The sequence below is a fragment of the Mobula hypostoma genome, chromosome 21, assembly GCF_963921235.1.
Source record: "Mobula hypostoma chromosome 21, sMobHyp1.1, whole genome shotgun sequence".
NCBI classification, from domain to species: Eukaryota; Metazoa; Chordata; class Chondrichthyes; order Myliobatiformes; family Myliobatidae; genus Mobula; species Mobula hypostoma.
This window is the reverse complement of record NC_086117.1, coordinates 3965536-3987066: the sequence shown is the minus strand read 5'-3', so window position 1 is coordinate 3987066 and position 21531 is coordinate 3965536. Positions and strand designations below refer to the sequence as shown.

The 21531-nt window shown below is 44.8% G+C and overlaps 1 protein-coding gene across 1 annotated transcript in view; it reads right to left on the bottom strand.

Annotated features, from left to right (window-relative positions):
• The window catches only part of lhx6a (LIM homeobox 6a), a 72355-nt gene that overhangs the window by 24079 nt on the left and 26745 nt on the right, over positions 1-21531 (bottom strand). Inside the window, exon 6 of the mRNA XM_063073323.1 lies at positions 4362-4582. Coding sequence (XP_062929393.1) covers positions 4362-4582 — 221 coding nt within the window. The remainder of the gene's footprint in view (positions 1-4361; positions 4583-21531) is intronic.

The window sequence follows — 21531 nt, the reverse complement described above, 5'->3', positions numbered from 1 at the left end:
ACAGTACTGTCACAAGAGAGCTACATCCATCATCAGGGACAAGAGAAAATCTGCAGATGCTGGAAACACACACAAAATGTTGAAGGAACTCAGCAGACCAGGCAGCATCTATGGAAAGGAGTACAATCGACGCTTCGGGCTGAAATCTTTCATCAGGACTGGAGAAAAGAGATGGAGTCAGGGTTAGAAGGTGGGGGGAGGGGAGAAAGAAACAGTGATAGGTAAAGTAAAGAGGGAGCGGGAATGGGAGAGGGAGGGAGGGTTGAAATAAAGAGCTAGGAAGTTGATTAGTGAAACAGGTACAGGGCTAGAAAAGAGGGAACCTGATAGGAGAGGACAGAAGGCCATGGAAGAAAGAAAAGGGGAGGAGACCCAGAGGGAGGTGATGGGTAGGTAAGGAGATGAGGTGAAAGAGGGAAAAGGGAATGTGGAATGGTGAGGAGAGGGAGACATTACCAGAAGTTCTGAGAAATTGATGTTCATGTTAGCAGGTCGGAGGCTACCCAGATGGAATATAAAGTGTTGCTACTCCAACCTGAGTGTGGCCTCATCATGTCAGTCAGTGGCCATGGACTGACATGTCAGAATGGGAATGGGACGTGGAATTAAAATGAGTGGCCACTGGGAGATCCTGCTTTTTCTAGCTTGGTAAACCAGCCAGCATAATCAAAGACCCCACCTACTCTGGGCATCCTCTCTTCTCCCCTCTGGCAGAAGATACAAAAGCCTGTAGGCACGTACCACCAGACTCAAGGATAACCTCTACCCCAATGTTATCAGACTCTTGAACAGAATAGGTGGCCTTTTGACCTCATTATGGCGTGTACCTTATTGTCTGCCTGCTCTGCACTTACTTTGTAACTGCACGTCACACTATTTTTCTTAATTTTTATTTAGGAATACAACACGGTAACAGACCCATCAAAATGTGCAATTTGAGCCACATTGCCCAATTACACCCATGTAGCAAAGTAACCCACTAACCCACACGACTTTGGAATGTGGGAGGAAACCTGAGCACCCAGAGGAAACCTACATGGTCACAGGGCGTACGTACAAACTCCTTACAGACAGTGGCAGGAATTGAACCTGGGTTGCTGGCACTCTGAGGCGCCATACTAACCGCTACATAGCCGTGTGCTTAACCGTGTTCTACCTCAATGCATTGTGTAACAATTTGATCTGTATGAGCAGTGTGCAAGACAAGTTTTCACTGTATATTGACACGTGACAATAATAAACCAGTAATAAATACTAATTCAGTAAAGAGTCATATTGGGGTTATGGTGTTCAAACAGGCTAACCCGTTCAGAAATACCAGCTCAACAGTCTTCAGTTCCCGGCTATAGAGTAGGATAGACCTCTGGATAGACCGTGTGTCTTGCTGCAGCCATGAGCCTGGTGAAGTTACCATCCATTCCCCAACTCACACTAAAATCAAACAAGCCATTGTGTTCAAACATGAGAGATTCTGCAGATGCTGGCAATCCAAACCAATCCGTACAAAGCACTGGAGCAACTCAGCGGGCCAGGCAGCATCTATGGAAATGAATAGACAGTCCACTTTTCTGGCCGAGACCCTTCATCAGGACTGGAAAGAAAGGTGATAAGTCAGAGTAAAAAAGTGGGGAGGGGGAGGAAGAAATACAAGGTAGTAATGATAGGTGAAACCTGAGGGGGAGGGAGTAAAGAGTGGGAGGTTGATTGGTGAAAGAGATAAAGGGCTGGAGGAGAAGTCTGATAGGAGAGGAAGATGACCATGGAAGAGAGGGAAGGAGAAGGAGCCATGATGTTGTTGAACTAACAAGCGTTACCTAGCCACATTGGTTTATAAGCCAGTGTTTTGCCAGAAAGATCTGCTGAGTCAAACATATTTCCCATTGGTTCATTAACAGACACATCGTTGTATCATTATCAATATGCGCCATGTCATTTGATGAGGGTGAGCACAGTCTTTCCATGACCATGATTGTTCTTGGCAAATTTTTCTACAGAAGTGGTTTGCCATTGCCTTCTTCTGTGCAGTCCCTTGACAAGACGGGTGACCCCAGCCATTATCATTACTCTTCAGAGACAGTCTGCCTGGTATCAGTGTTCACATAACCAGGACTTGTGATATGCACCGGCTGAACATACGACCATCCACCACCTGCTCCCATAGATTCACGTGACCCTGATTGGGGTGGGGGGAGCTAAGCAGGTGCTGTACCTGGTTAACAACAGGAATTCTGCAGATGCTGGAAATTCAAGCAACACACATCAAAGTTGCTGGTGAACGCAGCAGGCCAGGCAGCATCTCTAGGAAGAGGTGCAGTCGACGTTTCAGGCCGAGACCGGTGGGCTGCAGGCTAGCAGAGGGAAGAAGTGCTTTACACCTCATCAGGTGGAAACGTATCTCCACTCAGACACCCTCATCAAGAGTCTCTTAAATTAAGGACCCTCATCACCCAAGTCATGCCTTGTTCCAATTGTTACAATCGGGAAGGAGGTATAAAAGCATGAAGACACACACTCAATTAAGGAACAGCTTCTCCCCCTCTGCCATCCAATTTCTGAATGGATATTGAACCCACGAACACTACCTCACTACTTCTTTAATTTCTATTTTTGAACTACTTGTTTAATCTAACTATTCAATATAGATACTCACTATAACTCAATTTTTCCTCTATTATGTATTGTAGTGTACTGCTGCCGTGTACATATGCTAAACCTGATTCTGACTCTCAGACTGACCAGCCAGCTATGTAATTGGAGTCACAGAACACTATAGCACAGTACGGGCTCATCAGCTCACGATGTTGAGCCAACCTCTTAACCTACTTCAAGATCAATCCAACCCTCCCCTCCCACATCACCCTAGGAGTCTCTCAGATGTCCCTGATGTATCTGCCTCTACCACCACCCCTGGCAGCATGTTCCATAGGAAAGTTCAAAATAAATTTATTATCAAACTGTCTTGAGATCAGCTCTTTTGAGGGAGCACTTACAGGGAAATAGAGAAATGCGGGAGATTATAATAGTGGGACTATTTCATTGGAAGCAAATGTAACCAATAAACAGTGGAGATAATTGACTCAATTTTAGAGGCAAACATTTGGGAGCTCACACACAAAATACTGGAGGAACTCAGTAGGTCAGGCAGCATCTATGGAAATGAATAGACAGTCGACATTTCAGGCTGAGACCCTTCATCAGGACCAGGTAAGGAAGAAGAAAGAAGGTGGGAGATTTTGGGGGGTGGGGCGGGGGAGGAGTACAAGCTGGCAGGTGAGAGGTGACATGAGGTGAGGGGGAACCTGGGCGGGGGGGGGGGATGAAGTGCGAAGCTGGGAGGTGATACCTGACAACATTCATGGGGTGGGGGGCGTCTCCCCAGGCTGGAACCAAGGTCACTGTCATAAAATAAGGGGTCCAGTACTGCAGATTTACCATGACGGGGGAGGTGAATCGTTGAGATTGTCCAGCCCGGAGACACACCGAGGCTGGGTCACCACTGAAGACAGAACGATAAGATCTGGTAGATAGGGGAACCAGCAGCCGCAGCTGGAGAGCTAACATATCAACCCCAATCCTATGGAGTGGTGCAGCAGGTATCGAGGGGCCAGATTGTCCTTGCGGACCCCAATTCCTTATTTGTTGATGTTCTAAGATATCCAGGCCCCAGTGAGGAAGCGCCTCGAGCTCCCTCCCGTCCCCTCACCGCACGGATCTTGCCTCGGGCTGCCGCCACCCACAGCTCGGCCCTCCGCCTCCGGTGCAAAACTGCAACCGCTCCAGGTTTGGCTGTAGGACCCAAGCAGGGGTATTAACCCGGTCCCAGCGAACAAACTCTCCCCTTGGCAATGGCCTGTCCGGGGTTAGTGGCTGAGGGAATTCGTCTGAAGCCGCAGCAGGGGAGGTTGGGGAGGGGGGTAAGGTCAGGGCCTTGCCCTGCTACCGGTACCCCGTAGCCCAGGCCTACCTGTCGGCGACTCAACCGGCACACCCCCCGGAGCACTTCGCCCAACCAGGGAGGAGGGTGTGTAGGCACAAAGCCTGTCAAAGGGCGGATGTGAGTCAACGGCCACCTACTGTCGGTGTGAGGAGTGGCCGCCACGCTGTCTTTCGTTTCGCGCCTTGCCTGACGCCGGCCCCCTAGGCCCGAGTCGACAGAGTGGTGGTGATGGTAAGGATCTGGTGTGGCCGAGAAGGAACTGGGGAGGGCTGAGGGCCGGGGGGTGCGGAGGGTTGATGAAGGTTAAGGTGCGCAAGTTTGGGGCTGAGGAAGACCGGATTGCGGAAGGGACGTGGAAGAGGTTGGGAGAGGGTTTGTAGGGATCCGGACCCAGTTTGCACCGTGGACCTGCCCTCTGGTTTACCGTTCTCCGCCGCCTGCTTCAGGTTCTCCAGCATAGTGTCGTAGTGGATCCTGCAGAGAACCTTCTCCTCGACCAGGCCGAACTCCTCGCCGGTGGAGAGTTGCCTCTTACACGAGAAGCAGGCGAAGCAGGCGAGGTGGTAGGCGTTGCCCCGCGCCCGGCGCACCCAGTCGCTGGCGTAGATCTGGCGCCCGCAGCGGGCGCACGTCGTCCCGAACCGGCTGCAAGACACCAAGCAACAGGTCAGGTTGGGTTCCCTCCCGAGGGAGTCGGGCACCTGCGGGGTCAGGTACCCCCGTCACAATACCACCCCAGCCACCATTCCCCACCGCGGCATCCCATCCCTGGATACCAGACTATGCTCGCTTCCCACTCTCCTCTCCCTCCCTCAACGATTTCCCACCTCTCCCCACCCAAGCCTCTCCCATTCTCTTCAACCCTCGTCTCACTTCCCCCACCCCTATCCTCTCCTCACGCTCCCCACATTCGCCCCTCTTTCTTTCCCGCACCTTCAAAGTAAATGTATTATGAAAGTGCGCAGATGTCACCACATTTTCTTCGGGCATTCACAGTAATTACAAAGAAACACAAGAGAGTCAATGAAAGACCACATCCAGCAAGATAGACGAACAACCAACGGGCCGAAGACAACAAAAAAAAAGTAATAAATACGCAATAAAAATCGGTAACGAGATGAAGAGTCCTTGAAAGTGAGTCCACGGGTTGTGGGAATGGTTTAGTGTTGGGGTGACTGGAGTTATCCTCTGTGGTTGAAGGATGAAGGGCAACGACTGTTCCTGAACATGATGGTGTGGGACCTGAGGCTCCTGTTCCTCCTGTCTGATGGCAGCAGCGAGAAGAGTGAATGGTCTGGATTGTGGGGGTCCTTGATGACGGATGTTGCTTTCCTTCTCCCCCTCCCCACGCCACCCATCTCCCCTTCCCCCATCCTCCGCCCCCTTCCTCCCCTCCCCTCCCCTCCCCTGTTACAGTGAGTTGCGGAGTGAGTGAGGATATCTCCCTCGCCCCGCTGCTCTGACAATGTGACACTCTCCCGACTCCCTGGCCCGTACAAAACGGTTCCATATGTGCGGGCGGGGCTGGATCTGATGATGAGGATCCGACTCGGGAGGTGTGTCCCCAGGGGTCGTTAACCCAGGGGGTCTGGGGAGTCCCAGCCGTGTCCGCCTGGGTCCCCAGCGCTTGGGAGGCGCAGCCGAAACCCAGACGGTGCAACAAGGTGTTTATAACCCAACCTGCAGAGGTTATTTTTCATGGAGTTGTGTTTATTTGTGTGAGGAAAGCCATGACGGTATTAATCATCTCTTACAGGCATGAGCGCCGACAACTGTTCCGTCTCACAATCCCAACCTTAACCCTTTCGCTGCTGAATCTCAAGGCTGAGAAAATCCATTATCGACTGTCACTTTCGTTCGGCCCGTCAAGTTACAGAACAAACCCTAATTTTTCTTGTCACCTACCGTTCCCAAATTTCCGACACACTAGGGGCAAGTTGTAGCGGCCAATTAACCCACCGTAGTGGGGTGTGGGAGGGACCCGGAGCAAACTTCTCTTTAATGTTGAAAGCGAACCCGCATCCACCACCTCCGCTGAGCTCGTTCCACACTCTCGCCACCCTCTAAGTGAAGAAAATTAGGATTTTCAAATCTAACTGTGCTGAACCCGCTATGCCACACGGTTAAATTCCCTCCGCTGTCTGGGGGGGAGTTTGTACGTTCTCCCCGTGACAGCGTGGGTTTCCTCCGGGGGCTCCGCTTCCCTCCCACATTCCAAGGATCTGCCGGTTAGTGGGTTAATTGGTCACATGGGTGTAATTGGGTGATGTGGTCTCAGGGAAGGTTCTGTTAGCACGCCGTGTCTCTAAGTAAATCTATGTATCTAGTTTCCCGGTGGTTCTGCGGCACGGCGTTTCCATTGTATTTTGGACACAGCAGCGAGCGAGCACACGGCAACACCACTGGAAGGGGTCGTTCAGCCCACAATTTCAGTATTAAACTAATTTAATTAGCAATCAAATGTCCAACTAAACTCAACCTTCTGCCGTCACGATCTCCATATCCTTCCATTTTCTTCACATTCACGTGTCTATCTAAGCCTCTATCATATATACCTTCTGCACTAATCCAGCAGAATGCAGAATTCCAAGCAACGGGATTTCAAATTCAGGGAGGGGATTCGGGGTCACCCAAAGCTCTTGAGGTGACAGCTCCCCCGCATCTTCAAAAGGCGATGCCTCAAAAAGGCGGCATCCATCATTAAGAACCCCCATCACCCAGGACACGGCACAGGAGTCTGACAACACACACCCAATGTTTTAGGAACAGCTTATTCCCCGCCAACATAAGATTTCGGAACGGACAATGAACTCACGAACATTATCTCACTATTTTTATATTTGCTCTCTTTTTTGCACCACATTGAATTTATATACTGTTTATATACAATACTGTGCAAAGTCTTAGGTACATATGTATACAGCTAGGGTGCCTAAGACATTTGCACAGTGTTGTATTTGTCAACATGGAGCGGAAAGCGAGATTGTAAATGTGGCGGGAGCAAAGGGAGTTGTGAATGGTGAGCGTGGAGCACGACAGGACGGGTCAGGGACAGGTGCGGATGCAGACACACCCTGCCCCGAGACAGCAGACAACGCTGTTTGATAAACAGTTCGTGCATTGATCATTACAGAATGTCTCTCTGGTGTCCGCTCCCTTCCGCTTTTCTCAATCATGATACCCCTCTTCTCCCTTCCCACTCTCAGTCCACAATAGAGAACCAGATCAGAATCAGGTTTATCATCACTCACATACGTCATGATTTTTTTTTTGCGGCAGCAGTACAGAGCAATACATAAAATTACTGCAGTACTGTGTAAATCTGGGGCACCCTAGCGACATATATGTGCCTAAGACTTTTGCACAGTGCTGTATATATGTATGAACACTATATATATATAGTTCTTATAGTTTTTATTATATATTGCAATGCACTGCTGCCACAAAACAACATATATTACGATATATGCCAGTGATATTAAACCTGATTCTAACTCAAATAAAAAAGTTCGAAGTAAATTTATTATCAAAGTACATACTGTCATCCTATACTACCTTGAGATTCATTTTCTCGCAGGCATTCACAGTAGAACAAAGAAGTACAATAGAATTTTTTGGAAAAATTACCCACAAAGACTAACAAACAACGTGCAAAAGACAATGTGCAAATAAAATAATGATAATAAATAAGTAAAATGAATACTGAGAACATGAGTTCTAGAGTCCTTAGAAAGTGACTCTACAGGTTGTAGAATCAGTTCAGAGTTGAGGTGAGTGAAGTTATCCACTCAAATGTCGGCTAGGCTTGGATGTATAAGTAAATGGTTGTTTTACTGTGAGCCAGTACACGAATGTAGCGTGTAATTGGGTGACCCCCGTCTGTACGTTTTTACAATGAAGTTTAATGGCATCTTTACGGATATTTGGAAAATACAAATCTTGCAATGCAGAGGTGTTTGGGTACTTAGCAATTTTCAAACCTCTTTGTATTTAATGTGTGTGTTTTCAGAAACTGGAGGGTTGGCTTCAACCAAAAACAGACGATTCAGTAGTGAATGGTAACTTGAATAATAGACAGGAACATAACCAGCCACAAGGGGCCACGAAACAAGAGGGAACAGAAACGAAAGACAACAGGCAACGAGGTAAAGTTTAGGTGGGGGAGTGAAAGCTCGAAGCAACTGGTTGAGGCTGGCTGGTTCGATGAGTGAACAAGGACTGTGGATGAGATCTGGGTTAAATAGGCTGCAGGCCACGAGTCTGGAGCGAGCGGCAGGTGATCCTATTAGCTGCATGTGCTGGCTGGGATGTGGCAGTGGATGCAAGACTGACACATGAATTAACAATGTAAGTGTTTATTATGACTAAATAATTAAGTCTGATTAAATCACAGCGTTTAATCCCTGCTTAGGAAGTTACAGAAGTGTTTTCCATTTTCATTTTACATTCTTTCTCATTTTTATTCTCCACACACAGTTTTATTTTTCGTATTGTTATTCATTGCAAAATGACTTGATTGTGTTTGCTTTGAAGTGATGGAAAAACTGCAGAAACGTAAGGGTGAAAATTGTCTCTTTTGGTTCTTTCTTCCAGTACAGTTCTTTACGGATGTTCCCTATAGTGGGGAATCTGGGACCAAAATGGAGGGGTGTCTGTTTAGAACAGAGATGAGGGGGAATTTCTTTAGCCTGAAGGTGATGAATCTGTGGAACTGTTTGCCACAGAGGGCTGTGGAGGCCAAATCACTGAATACATTTAAAACGGAGTTTGATAGGTTCTTGATTAGTCAGGCATCACCGGTTACAAACAGAAGGCAGGAGAACAGGGTTGAGAGGGGTAATAAATTAACCATGATGAAATGGTGGAACAGACTCGATGGGCCAAATGGCCTAATTCTGCTCCAACATTATTGACTACGTAATTGATTCAGATAAAGTCATGCTGTTTATTTCCCGCTTAGTAAGTGATCTGCTGTTCTTTATTTTCTATGTTATGCTCTTTCACGTTTTTATTTTCATCAGACAATTGATTTTTCCTTACCGGATACAAGACTCAAGATAGTTTAATGTCATTTCCAGAACACAGGTGTAAAAGAGAACAAAATATGTGTTACTCCAGATCCGAACCAAATATAAAAGCACCAAAAAGACACAATAAGATAACGAATACAATAATAATAATAAAAGCCACAATAAATATAAATACATAGGATAGCTTACATACATTGACTGATTGTACGTCCATAAAGTGACGCTAGGCACAGGAGTGTCTGTATATATGGTGACTCTGACAGGAAATGATAAAGTAGTGGTGGTTGGGGGTGTGGACGGGTGGGTTAGTGGGTGGAGGTGATGATCAGCCTCACTGCTTGGGGATGTGGAAGCATTGGAAAGGGTACAGAAGAGATTTACCAGGACGCTGCCTGGTTTAGAGAGTATGCATTATGATCAGAGATTAAGGGAGTTAGGGCTTTACTCTTTGGAGAGGAGGAGGATGAGAGGAGACATGATAGAGGTGTACAAGATAATAAGAGGAATAGATAGAGTGGATAGCCAGCGCCTCTTCCACAGGGCACCACTTCTCAATACAAGAGGACATGGCTTTAAGGTAAGGGGTGGGAAGTTCAAGGGGGATATTAGAGGAAGGTTTTTTTAGTCAGAGTGGTTGGTGCGTGGAATGCACTGCCTGAGTCAGTGGTGGAGGCAGATACACTGGTGAAGTTTAAGAGACTACCAGACAGGTATATCGGAGGAATTTAAGGTCGGGGTTTATATGGGAGGCAGGGTTTGAGGGTGACACAACATTGTGGGCCGAAGGGCCTGTACTGTGCTGTACTTTTCTGTGTTCTATGTAACTGGTTGTGACTCTGGCGGGCCTGGTATGGCTGCTACGTAGCCTCCTCCCTGACGGGAAGATCGCTGTTCATTTGAAAATAACTTTTATGTGCCTGAAGATCTGCAAAAAACAATCATCCGAATGAAATAATAAACACAAGAGATTCTGCAGATGCTGGAAATCCAAAGCAACACACACAAAGTGCTGGAGGAAGTCAGCATTTATGGAAATGAACAAGCAGTCGATAATCCCTTCTTCGGGACTGGAAAGGAAGGCGGAAGATGCCAGATTAAAAAGGTGGGGGAGAGGGGAAGAAGGATAGGAGAAACCAGGTGTGTGGGAAAGGAAAAGGGCTGGAGATGAGGGAATCTGATAGGAGAGGAAAGTGGACTAGAGGAAAAAGGGAAAGGGGGGGGTGTACCGGGGGAGGGAGATGATAGGCAGGTGAGAAGAAGAATTGTCTCTTTTGGCTCTTTCTCCAGCACGGAGTGTACTTTACGGCAGAATATCGTGTTGCATTTTCAATGTCTCCTCATTTAATCTGAATAATAAATAAAACGGGTTTGTGGACTCACACCCAATTATGTAAAAGTAACATACTTTATCGAGTTAAATAAATATAATTATCTCGGCTCAAGCGCGAGAACGCGTCGAGCGAACACTAAAGCGTTACGACTTTACAAAGTCAATCTCCGGACTTCTCTCCCAGTAGCTAGAGCATATCCCATTGCACAAACAAAGGCCAATTGGCCGCCGACCCTTCAAGCCTGTAATTTGGAAGCAGTTGTCCTTTAAAACATTGGTAATTGCTTTGATTTTGTGATACGTGTTTTCATTAGGAGCGCTGTTTGGCTGCGCTTAGCGGAGGACAGACGAGGTCCAAGAAACATCCCTATCCTTAAAGCATTCCGCATCTACTTTGTTGGTATTTCTGTAGCATCTTAGAAATACTGTATGGCTTGTAGCTTTGTTTTGGCTAATCGCAAGGACTTAAATGCAGCTTCTTTGCCAAGCTGCCAACTAGAACAACAAATACGTCGAACAGAAACACAATCCCCCCCCCCCCCACACACACACACAAAACATCGCTTCCCCATTGACCCAAATAGTGGCGTGGTACCCCCGGAGCTGGGTGTATGAGGAGATGGGGAATGGGAACACAATGTCGATACTGTACACTCTGCACCCATTCACAGTAATCCCCCCTCTGAAATTAAGTTCAACCCTGCTCGCCACCCCGCCACCAGCACCCCCGCCCCGCCCCGTCCCAGAGGTGACGGTGGCTGGTTGCTGACCAGTGCCAGTGCCAGCCTGCAGTACTGAAATAACTGACCTACTGATAAAGATATACACACGTACACATACACACACATACACTCACACACACACAGACTCTCATACATTTACACATACGTACACATAGACACACTCACACACACACACACTGCCTCTCTCACACACACATACACACACACCCTCGCACTCACACTCACACACTTATACACACTCACATGCTACGATGCACATACTCAAACACTCACACACACTCATACAGCCACACACACATACACCACACACGGTCACACATACACACTGCTACACAAACACTCACTCACACACACACTCATACACACACACTCAAACACTCACACACACTCATACAGACACACATACACCACACACAGTCACACATACACACAGCTGCACAAACACTCACTCACACACACACTCATACACACACTCACTCTCTTTCACACACACATATATACACTCACACGCACACACACTCACACCTACATACACTCACACACACACACACACACGCATACACACACACACTGACACATACATAGTACGACACACACCCACTCTTTCTCTCACACACAACACTCATTCACACATGCTCTCATGCACATAGGGGTGCACACACACACACACACAGATATAAACACACACACACACAGATATATAAACACACACACACTATGACACATACACTCATCTACACACACACACACACACACACACAACAACACATACACTCATCTGCACACACACACACAAACACCCTCTCACACTTACACAGGACACTGAATTGGCAATACTCAAATGCTTTTTTAGGATGAATTCCTGATCTGCCAGGTCTGACACAGTTGGCTTTCCCTGACATGTATGACAGTGTCTCCATCACTTGAAAAGAGGAATTCTGCATGGACATAAGTTCATTAAGTGTCCCAGGGAACACCCAACAGCAATAGACTGTCTGTAGTGCTGGTTGTGAGGTTTGGAAGTGGGTGGGGAGGATTTAGTGGACTGGCAAGTATATAATCATTGAATATTCTGGGGCTATAATGTTCAAAGGCTGCAGCCCATAAAGACGACATATGTTGCTCTGTGCTTTGTTCGGTCTCATTCCGCCTTATGTCCAAGCAGAATATTATTGCAGGAAGCGATATGCGATGGGAAACATAATAGTTTCTCACAAACTAAAAAAAGGAAATCAGTCTTTAAAGGGTAATAGAATCCAGAAGTTGTTATTGTTGCAATTTTTCCGATCAATCAAAACAAATAGGAATTTAAGTTATTTTCAAAAATCAACATTTCTAACAATGGAGTATTTTTAGAAATTTGCTAAAACGATTATAGTGGGCATATCCTTAGCTTAAAGCCTATGGTTTATTTCTTTTAAGGTAAAGACAGGTTTATTTAGCTGTCAGTAATGTAGATTTATAGTCAGAGAAGTGATATACCAGGCTTCCTGTTCCATTGCCAAGGTCCATCTGCAAGATCCGTATTAAAGATATTAAATCCCAAATGATGAATGTACTCCTTCCCTCTGTTAACCACTCATTCAGAAACACAGCCCCATTATATACACTGCCATGAGATTATCAGTTTATCAAAGATAGTTTACAAAGCCATCATATAAATGTACAAACGGTAGGGAAGGTAGACCAGGGCTGTCTAAAATTGATCCAAAATGGCTGCAGCACCTTTGGCCTTGGACCAGAAGGTCGACGGTTTTAATCTTACACTGGAGCCTACCCAATAGGCAAAAGCTTGCAAGCAGGCTTTTTCCACTGCAGTTAGGTGAGACTAGAACTAGAGGTCATGGATTAAGGGTGAAAGGTGAACTGTTTAAGGGAACTTAAGGGGAACCTTTTTCACTCAGAGGGTGGTGAGAGTGTGGAACGAGCTGCCGGTGGACATGGTGGATGCAGGTTTGATTTCAATATTTAAGAGAAGTTTGCATAGTACATGGATGGGAGGGCTATGGTCCAGGTGCAGGTAGATGGGGCTAAGCAGAATAGTAGTTTGGCACAGACTAAATGGGCTGAAGGGGCCTGTTTTTCTTTTGTAAGGCACTGTGACTCCGTAACAAGGGAGCGCTGCTGAGTTAGAATAACCAAAGAAAATCTGAAAGATACTGTCCCACTAATCTGAGGAGCAAGGGCAATGTCTTCAGCCAAGCCAACAATCAAAGAATACGTGGCCTCTGTCAGAGCAACTGTTCTTCCCCAGTCAACTGCTTCTCAAAAGTAGAACGCTGAGATGCAAAAACCATGAGAACAAAAACATACTCAGGGAACATAGAACATTACAGCACAATGTTGTGACAACCCCTTAACCTACTCTAAAATCAACCTAACCCTTCCCTCCCACATTGCCCTCCATCTTCCTATCATTCATATTCCTAATGTATCTGCCTCTATCACCACCCGTGGCAGGGCGATCCATGCACCCACCACTCCCTGTGTAAATACCTACCTCTGACATCCCCCCCCCCTTACACTTTCCTCCAAATATCTTGAAATTATTCCCTCCAGCAATAGTTACTTCCACCCTGAGTAAAAGTTTCTGGCTTCCCACTAGATCTCTGCCAAGAAACGTCAAAATTTCCTAATTTTTCTTTTAGTGATCTGCTGAATTCATCTTCAACGTACATATTCAGACTAACTCTGCTCAGGATACCTTTAATTTGCTTTGATGGTATTACATAAACTATTACAGTTATTTTATCCAATCAAATTGCAGGAAGTGGAAAGGTTGCCTCGGAGACGCTAATAGCTGTTCAATCTGGCATTCTATAGTTGCACTTTCACCAAAGTTGCCATCATGAGTGGCAAGGTAGCGTAGCAGTTGACACAACGCTTCACAGCACCAGCAAACTGTGTTCAATTCCTGCTGCTCAAAGGTCTGTAAGGATTTTGTATGTTTTTCCTGTAAACATGTGGGTTTCCTCCTGGTGCTCCGGTTTCCTCCCACAATCCGAAGGCGTAGGTCATATTGGTCACGTGAGGTGTAATTGAAGTGCAGCTCGTCGTGCTGGATCTCTAATTAAATAAATAACTATCTCACTGGTTAGAGCCGTTGCATCATGGCTCCAGAGACCCTGACCTTGAACACTGTCTGTGTGGAGTTTGCACGATTTCCCTGTGATGATGGGGGCTTCCCTAGATGCCACTGGCGTCTGCCACCTCCCTACAATGCGCAGGTTGGTTGAGGTACAAGTGGAACAAAGAGCCACACCATCCAGCAACCCATCAATTTAACCCTATTTACAATGACCCATTAACCTACAAACGGTATGTCTTTGGACTGTATGTGGGTTTCCTCATGTGGTATGTGGGTATGTGGGAGGAAACCAGAGAACCTGGAGGAAACCCACCTGTTCACGGGGAGAATGTACAAACTCCTTCCAGAGGATGCCGGAATTGAACTCTGAACTCCGATGCCTTGAGCTTTAATAGCATCGTTCTAACCACTGCGCTACCATGGCGATAGGTTGCTCTAGATTCAAGATTTAATGAGGATCTTAATGCAGAGAAAAAGTACCCTGCAGGGGTGAAAGATTGTTTGTTGACATTCTTCAGTCCACAAGTGCAAAGGAGAACGAAATGATTGTTATTCCCAATCTAGTGCAGCATTAAAAAACACAAAAAACATAAAAAACAGAATAAATATAATTACAAAAGCAATTCTATAAAACACAATGTACAATTAACTGTTATATACTTAGACTGATTGTGTGATCATAGGCACAGGAGTGTCTGTACATAAGGTGACTGACAGGAACTGATAAAGTAGTGGTAATTGGGGGTGTGGAGGGGTGAGTTACTGGAGGAGGTGTTGATCAGCTTTACTGATTGGGGAAGGTAACTGTTTTTGACTCTGGTGGTCCTGGTATGGATGTTACACAGCCTCCTCCCTGACGGAGAGGGATGAACATTCTATGTTTGCCCACCATGTAGGACTTGGGGAAGGGAGGGTTGATTGGGTTGTGGGGAGAGAATAAAGTGGGTAGTCTAGGTTTAATGTTCAGCGGGTACTTGGTTGTCAGTGCAGATGTACTGGTCTGAAAACCCTGTTTCCGCGCCAAATGACTTTATGAGTTTCCTAGAGTTTCAAAGGACATTAACTTTATGCAGAATCAGAATCAGATTTATTATACTTTTATTTGGAGATACAGCGTGGATCAGGCTCTTCTGGCCCAAGGAGCCGCAGCTCCCAGCGACCCACCCATTTAACCCCAGCCCAATCACAGGACAATTTGCAGTGAACAATTAACCTACTAACCGGTATGTCTTTGGACTGTGGGCGGAAACAGGAGCCTCCGGAGGAAACCCATGTACTCACAGGAAGGAGGTCAAACTTCTTACAGACAGTGTCAGAATTGAACTCTGACCTCCGACACCCCAAATTGCAATAGCGCTGCACTAACCGCTACGGTACACAATGTAATTGTTGTTTTGCCGCAGTAGCGCAATGCATAAAATATGTAATAAATTACAATAAGAAATATGTATTATAAAGATTAAATAGGTAGTGGAAAAAGAGAGCAAAGTTCTGAGGTAGTGTTCATGGGTTCATTGTCCATTCAGAAATCTGATGACGGAGCGGAAGAGCTGTTCCTGAAATGTTGAGTATGTGCCTTCAGGATTCTGTACCTCCTCCCTGATGGTAGCAGTGAGAAGAGGGCACGTCCTGGGTGATGGGGGTCCGTAATGATGGATGCTGCCTTTTGAGGCATCACCTATAGAAGATGCCCTCAACGCTGGGGAGGCCGGTGCCCATGATGGAGCTGGCTAAGCTTACAACTTTCTGCAGCTTTTTCCGATCCTGTGCAGTGGCCCCTCCGTACCAGACAGTGATGCAACCGGTTAGAATGCTCTCCATGGTACATCTGTAGAAATTTGCTAGTCTTTGGTAACATAATAGATCTCTTCAAACTCCAAATGAAGTATAGCTGCTGACATGCCTTTTTCATGATTGGTTCAATATGTTGAGCCCAGGGTGGACCTGCAGCTCCATACACCTGCCTGACAGTTCAGATATTGAAAGGACTCTCTCCAGAGGCAAACGTGCAAAGGGGACACTTCAAACAGTATGAAAAATGGCAAAGAAAGACACGGAGGTTCTATCTCCTGATGTGCGCCTGTCTCTAGAAATTATTTTCCATTAATTCAGTGTTTTAGAATCTGTATTCAAAACAGTTCCGTCTCAAGTTCCACTCAAGTGAAATCACCATTTGTCGAGTCCCAAAGTGAAACCACATAGCTGTACACAAAATCAGTCCTGTGCAAAATGTCTTCTTCAAAGTGCTGCAAGCAACGTTTCCAACCAATAAATACATTGGCAAATGCTATCCGAGTCTTTGATAAATATTTAAATACATTCCTTTAAAATATCTATTATATGACAGGCAGTGAATGTGCATTCCTTTCAAAACTTTAATTAGAAACATCTAAATACGAGTTTAACTTTTTGATTGAGGTTTTTATTTCTCTAAAATGAGTAACAGTCAGTGCAAAAGGAAGAACATATCAAATGAAAGGCAATTAAAGCTCAAATTTCAAACCAATAGAAATATTCTGAGGTTTTTGGATTCGTAGCTAATATATCTCTAGTCACTTGCATTTTTACCCAGCACCTGACCTGCTGTGTATTTCTAGTATCTTTTAGTTTTTGCTGCAGTTAACCTTGTTTTTCCAGATGTCAGGGTGGAGATATGTCTCTACCAAAGGAGGTGTAGGGCACTCCTTCCCTCCACTAGCCTGTAGGTTACCCTTGGGCAAGGTGTAGCACCTGCTTAGCCCACCGATCAGGGTCACGTGAAGCCATGGGAGCAGGTGGTGGATGGTCGTATGAGCAGCTGGTGCAGATCACAAGTCCTGGTTATGTGACAACTGACACCAGGCAGACAATCTCTGAAAGGTATTAATAATGTCTGCGGTCCCTGTATTAAGACACTGCCCAGAATAAGGCAATCGCAAACCACTTCTGTAGAAAATTTGCCAAGGATAATCATGGTCAAAGACCATGAATGCCCACGTCATATGACATGGCACATAACAAGCAAACAAACCTTGCCTTTAAATATGATATTTGCAGATTAGGGTCAGTTCTGGCAATCGTTCACAGCTGAGTCTGCAGCAAATATTTGAAACAGCCGAATGACAAAGAAAAACAAAACATTGTCAAAACTATCAATAAATTTATAGCTATGTTGATCAAGAGTGCTTAACGATGCAGCATTTGCAAAATATAAAAGGTAGATTGGACTAGGACGAAATCCAGGCCAGCATGGACTAGACGGGCTGAAGGGCCTGCTTCTGTGCTGTGGTTCTGTGTGACTCTAAAAAAGTTCTTTAAATTTTTAAAATTTATTTAGCGATACAGCACGGAGTAGGCTCTTTCAGCCCTTTGAGCCACGTCATCCCAGCAACCCCGACTAACCCAAGCCTAGTCACAGCACAATTTGCAATGACCAATTCACCTATTCATCTGTGGACTGTGGGAGGAAGCTGGAGCACCCAGAGAAAACCCAAACAGGAAAAACATACAAGCTCCTTACATGTGGTACAGGAATTCCGGACTCCGGAACGCCCTGTGCTGTATTACTATTGCGCTAGCCACTATGTTACCATGGTGTCCAAATTGTGTAATGCTGTTCGCATTCGTGGATAATTGCTATAGTTCGGTCCCTGCTTTACAAAGAAGATTCAGATTTATTTATCACGAGTACATTGAAACATACAGTGAAATGTGGCATTTGCATCAACAACCAACGCAATTCAAGGACATGTTGAACGAAACAGACGTACTGATAATCAAGTTCAAGTTGATTGTCATTCAGCTGTACACATGTATACCGCTAAATGAAACAACGTTCCTCCAGACTGAAGTGTACAACACAGTATGTATAACTCACACACACAGCACATGAAGTAATAATACCACAAATCAATTAACAAATAATAAAATATATTCCAGCAGATTGATATTTAGAATAAGGTGCACTTACAAGACAAGTTAAAAATATAACAATACAACACAACTGGTGCTTCATACATAATGAGACCTGGGTGGTGTCAGGGAGTTCAGTGGCCTCACGGCCTGGGGGAAGAAGCTGTTTCCACCCTAACAGTCCTGTCCTAATGAAAGTTCCAATTGTTCTAACAATGAAGCAACAGTCAACTATCACTTATTTCTCACTCACCAATTGCTTCTCCTTCAATCTAGCTTCAATAAATCAGCTGTTTGGATTAGAGAGTGTGCCTTATAAAGATACACTGAGCAAACTAGGGTATTTCTCTCTGGAGTGAAGGAGGATGTGAGGTGACTTGGTAGAGGTGTACGAGATGATAAGAGGCATAGGTAGGGTGGACAGCCAGAGACTTTTTCCCAGAGCAGAGATGGTTTATTTTTATATAATTTTTATTCTTTATAATTGTTGAATATTGTTTTTGTTGCATGTTGCACTCTGACCAACATATCCCAGTAAATTATAATGTTATCTTTTTTGAATCTTGTCTATTCAAAACTGCAATACATGTATTAATTTCCTCTGTTCCCACTAGGCTCTGGAATAATTATCTTCTAACTTGAATTTATTGTATTTGAATTGAAAGGAAAAAAGAAATTAGCACAACAAGATAATGTGTATATGTACCAACCATTATCAGAAAAAAGGCTAAGGGTGTGTTTAATATGTGCAAATATACATGGAGAATAAGATTGATACTTAATCATTTGAAGGTGATTGGAGGAAAGTACAGGGAGGATGTCAGAGGTGGGTTTTTACACAGAGAGTGGTGGGTGTGTTTGTACATGCTATCAGGGGGATGGTTGAGGCAGATACATTCTGGACATTTTCATAGTCATAGTCATACTTTATTGATCCCGGGGGAAATTGATTAAATTAAATTGGTTATTTAAGAGACTCTTCGATAGGCTCATGGATGACAGAAAATTGGAGGGTGATGTGCTATGTCAAGGACACGACTCACCCAGCCAACACTCTTTTCATCCCTCTTCCCTCCGGGAGAAGGCTCAGGGAGCTTGAAGACTCATACGGCCAGATTTGGGAACAGCTTCTTTCCAACTGCGATAAGACTGCTGAATGGATCCTGACCCGGATCTGGGCCGTACCCTCCAAATATCCGGACCTGCCTCTTGGTTTTTTTTTGCACTACCTTACTTTCCCTTTTCTATTTATGATTTATAATTTAAATTTTTAATATTTACTATCGATTTGTACTCCAGGGAGCGCGAAGCACAGAATCAAATATCGCTGTGATGATTGTATGCTCTAGTATCAATAGTTTGGCGACAACAAAGTATAAAGTATGTAAGAAGAAAGGATTAGATTGATCTTGGAGTAGGTTAAAAGTTCAGAAAAACTTAGAGGGCCAAAGAGTCTGTAGTGTTCTACACTCAGTGGCCACTTTATTAGGTACACCTGTACACCTGCTTGTTAATGCAAATATCTAATCAGCCAATCATGTGGCAGCAACTCAATGCATAAAAGCATGCAGACATGGTCAAGAGAATCAGTTGTTGTTCAGACCAAACATCAGAATGGGAAAGAAATGTGATCCAAGGGACTTTGACTGTGGAACAATTGTTGGAACCAGGTGGGGTGTTTTGAGTATCTCAGAAACTGTTGATCTCCTGGGATTTTAACACAGTCTCCAGAGTTTACAGAGAATGGTGCAAAACACCAAAAACATCGAGTGAGTGGCAGTTCTGTGGGTGAAAGTGCTTTGTTAATGAGAGAGGTCAGAGGTAACAACCAGACTGATTCAAGCTCCCACGGAACACAAATTACCACGTGTTGCAAGAGTAGTGTGCTGAAGAGCATCTCTGAGCACACAACACATTGAACCTTGAAGTGGTTGGGCTACAGCAGCAGAAAGCCATGTACACAGACCCAGTGGCCACCTTATTAGGTACAGGTACATATTCTGACAACATTTTAAGCAACAGGACAAATCAGAAAGCTTGGGTACAAGATGGATCAGGGTGGTGGGGTCAAAGCCCCAGAGCTTACTGAAATGACAGAACCCTATGTTTGGATGATGATCTAGGCACTGGGCCAGATTGAAAAGGTCGGGGAGTCAGGGCCTGAAGCGAGGGTCGGGCTGGTTCAGCTAAGGGTCTGGAGACGGACTCTCTTTGTGGACTTCAGTTCAGAACTCTATTTACTTGAACTTATTGTTTGCATGATTTGTTTTTTCCCCTGCACATTGGATGTTTGACAGGCTTTTTTTAATGGGTTCTTTTGGGTTTCTTTGTTTGTGGTTGCTTGAAAGGAGACAAATCTCGAGGTTGTATAATGTATTCATACTTTGATAATAAATGTACTTTGAACTTTTGCACGTAAAATTAACACTGAGATCCTCTCGAAGATTCAGGAGACAACAGAAGTGAAGAAGGCACAGAAACTAGTACAATTCAAGCAAATAATGCATTTGAAATCTCCTTGAGTGTACATTCTGTCTTCTATCTTAAGGCTTTGTTTAATTTATCCTTTCAACAAGATATAACCTCCAGTTATGCAGTAAGATTGTTGCATCTCAGGATTTCATAATTCCCTAATTCCCATTTCCATGAAATGCTGTATTATTCTGAAGGGATGTAATCTTATCTTTTTTTGAATCTTGTCAATTCAAACTGCAAAATTAATTTCTTATGTTTTAGTTAGGCTCTGGAACAAGCATTTTTCAAGTGGAATTTATTCTGTTTGAATAGAAAAAAGATGAAATGATTGTGAGAGGATTATGTAATGTGTGTGTGTACTGACTGTTATCAGAATCTAGGCTGAGGGCGTGTGTAATATAGAAGGGAACCTCTGCCTTATTGGTTGCTGCCAGGTTTCAGACAACTATTCCAGTCAATGCTCAGCCTGAACAAATGCATCTCATTTCACTTTAAGCTTGCAAGATGATTTTAATGGACTTTATAAAACTTGAGATAATTGGATCGGGTTGTCAATACTGCATTACGTCATCAGTTTTAAGGGAATATGTCTATTTCCATAATTCCAATATTGCGTGAATGTTAAAACCAATAAAAAAATCTTATCTTGGCTTCAGTATCCAGACTATAATTGGTAAAAGATTGCCTTGTGGGCATTTGGCTTCAGTCTGTACATCACGTAGTGAAACGTGAACTCGGTCGACAGAGAAAGGCCGGGTCTGGTGCCAAAAAGGTGCCAAGTTTGGCTGCCACGCCAATAGTGCAGCTATGTCAGAGCCAAGACGTTTCATATTTTTGTGAGTAATCTACCCTTTCACCAGTTCCATTGGAACCAGGACTTTGATGTCTCAGTTTACATCCGGGGAACTCTTCCCTCTGGTGTTTTGCAACATTGCTCGTGTGGTAACAACGTGATTAAACTGAGCAGATGTTTGATTTCTTTGAGTTCAGAACATGAAAGCGTCTGATTTATTCACTGGAGTTTGCACGTAAAGTTA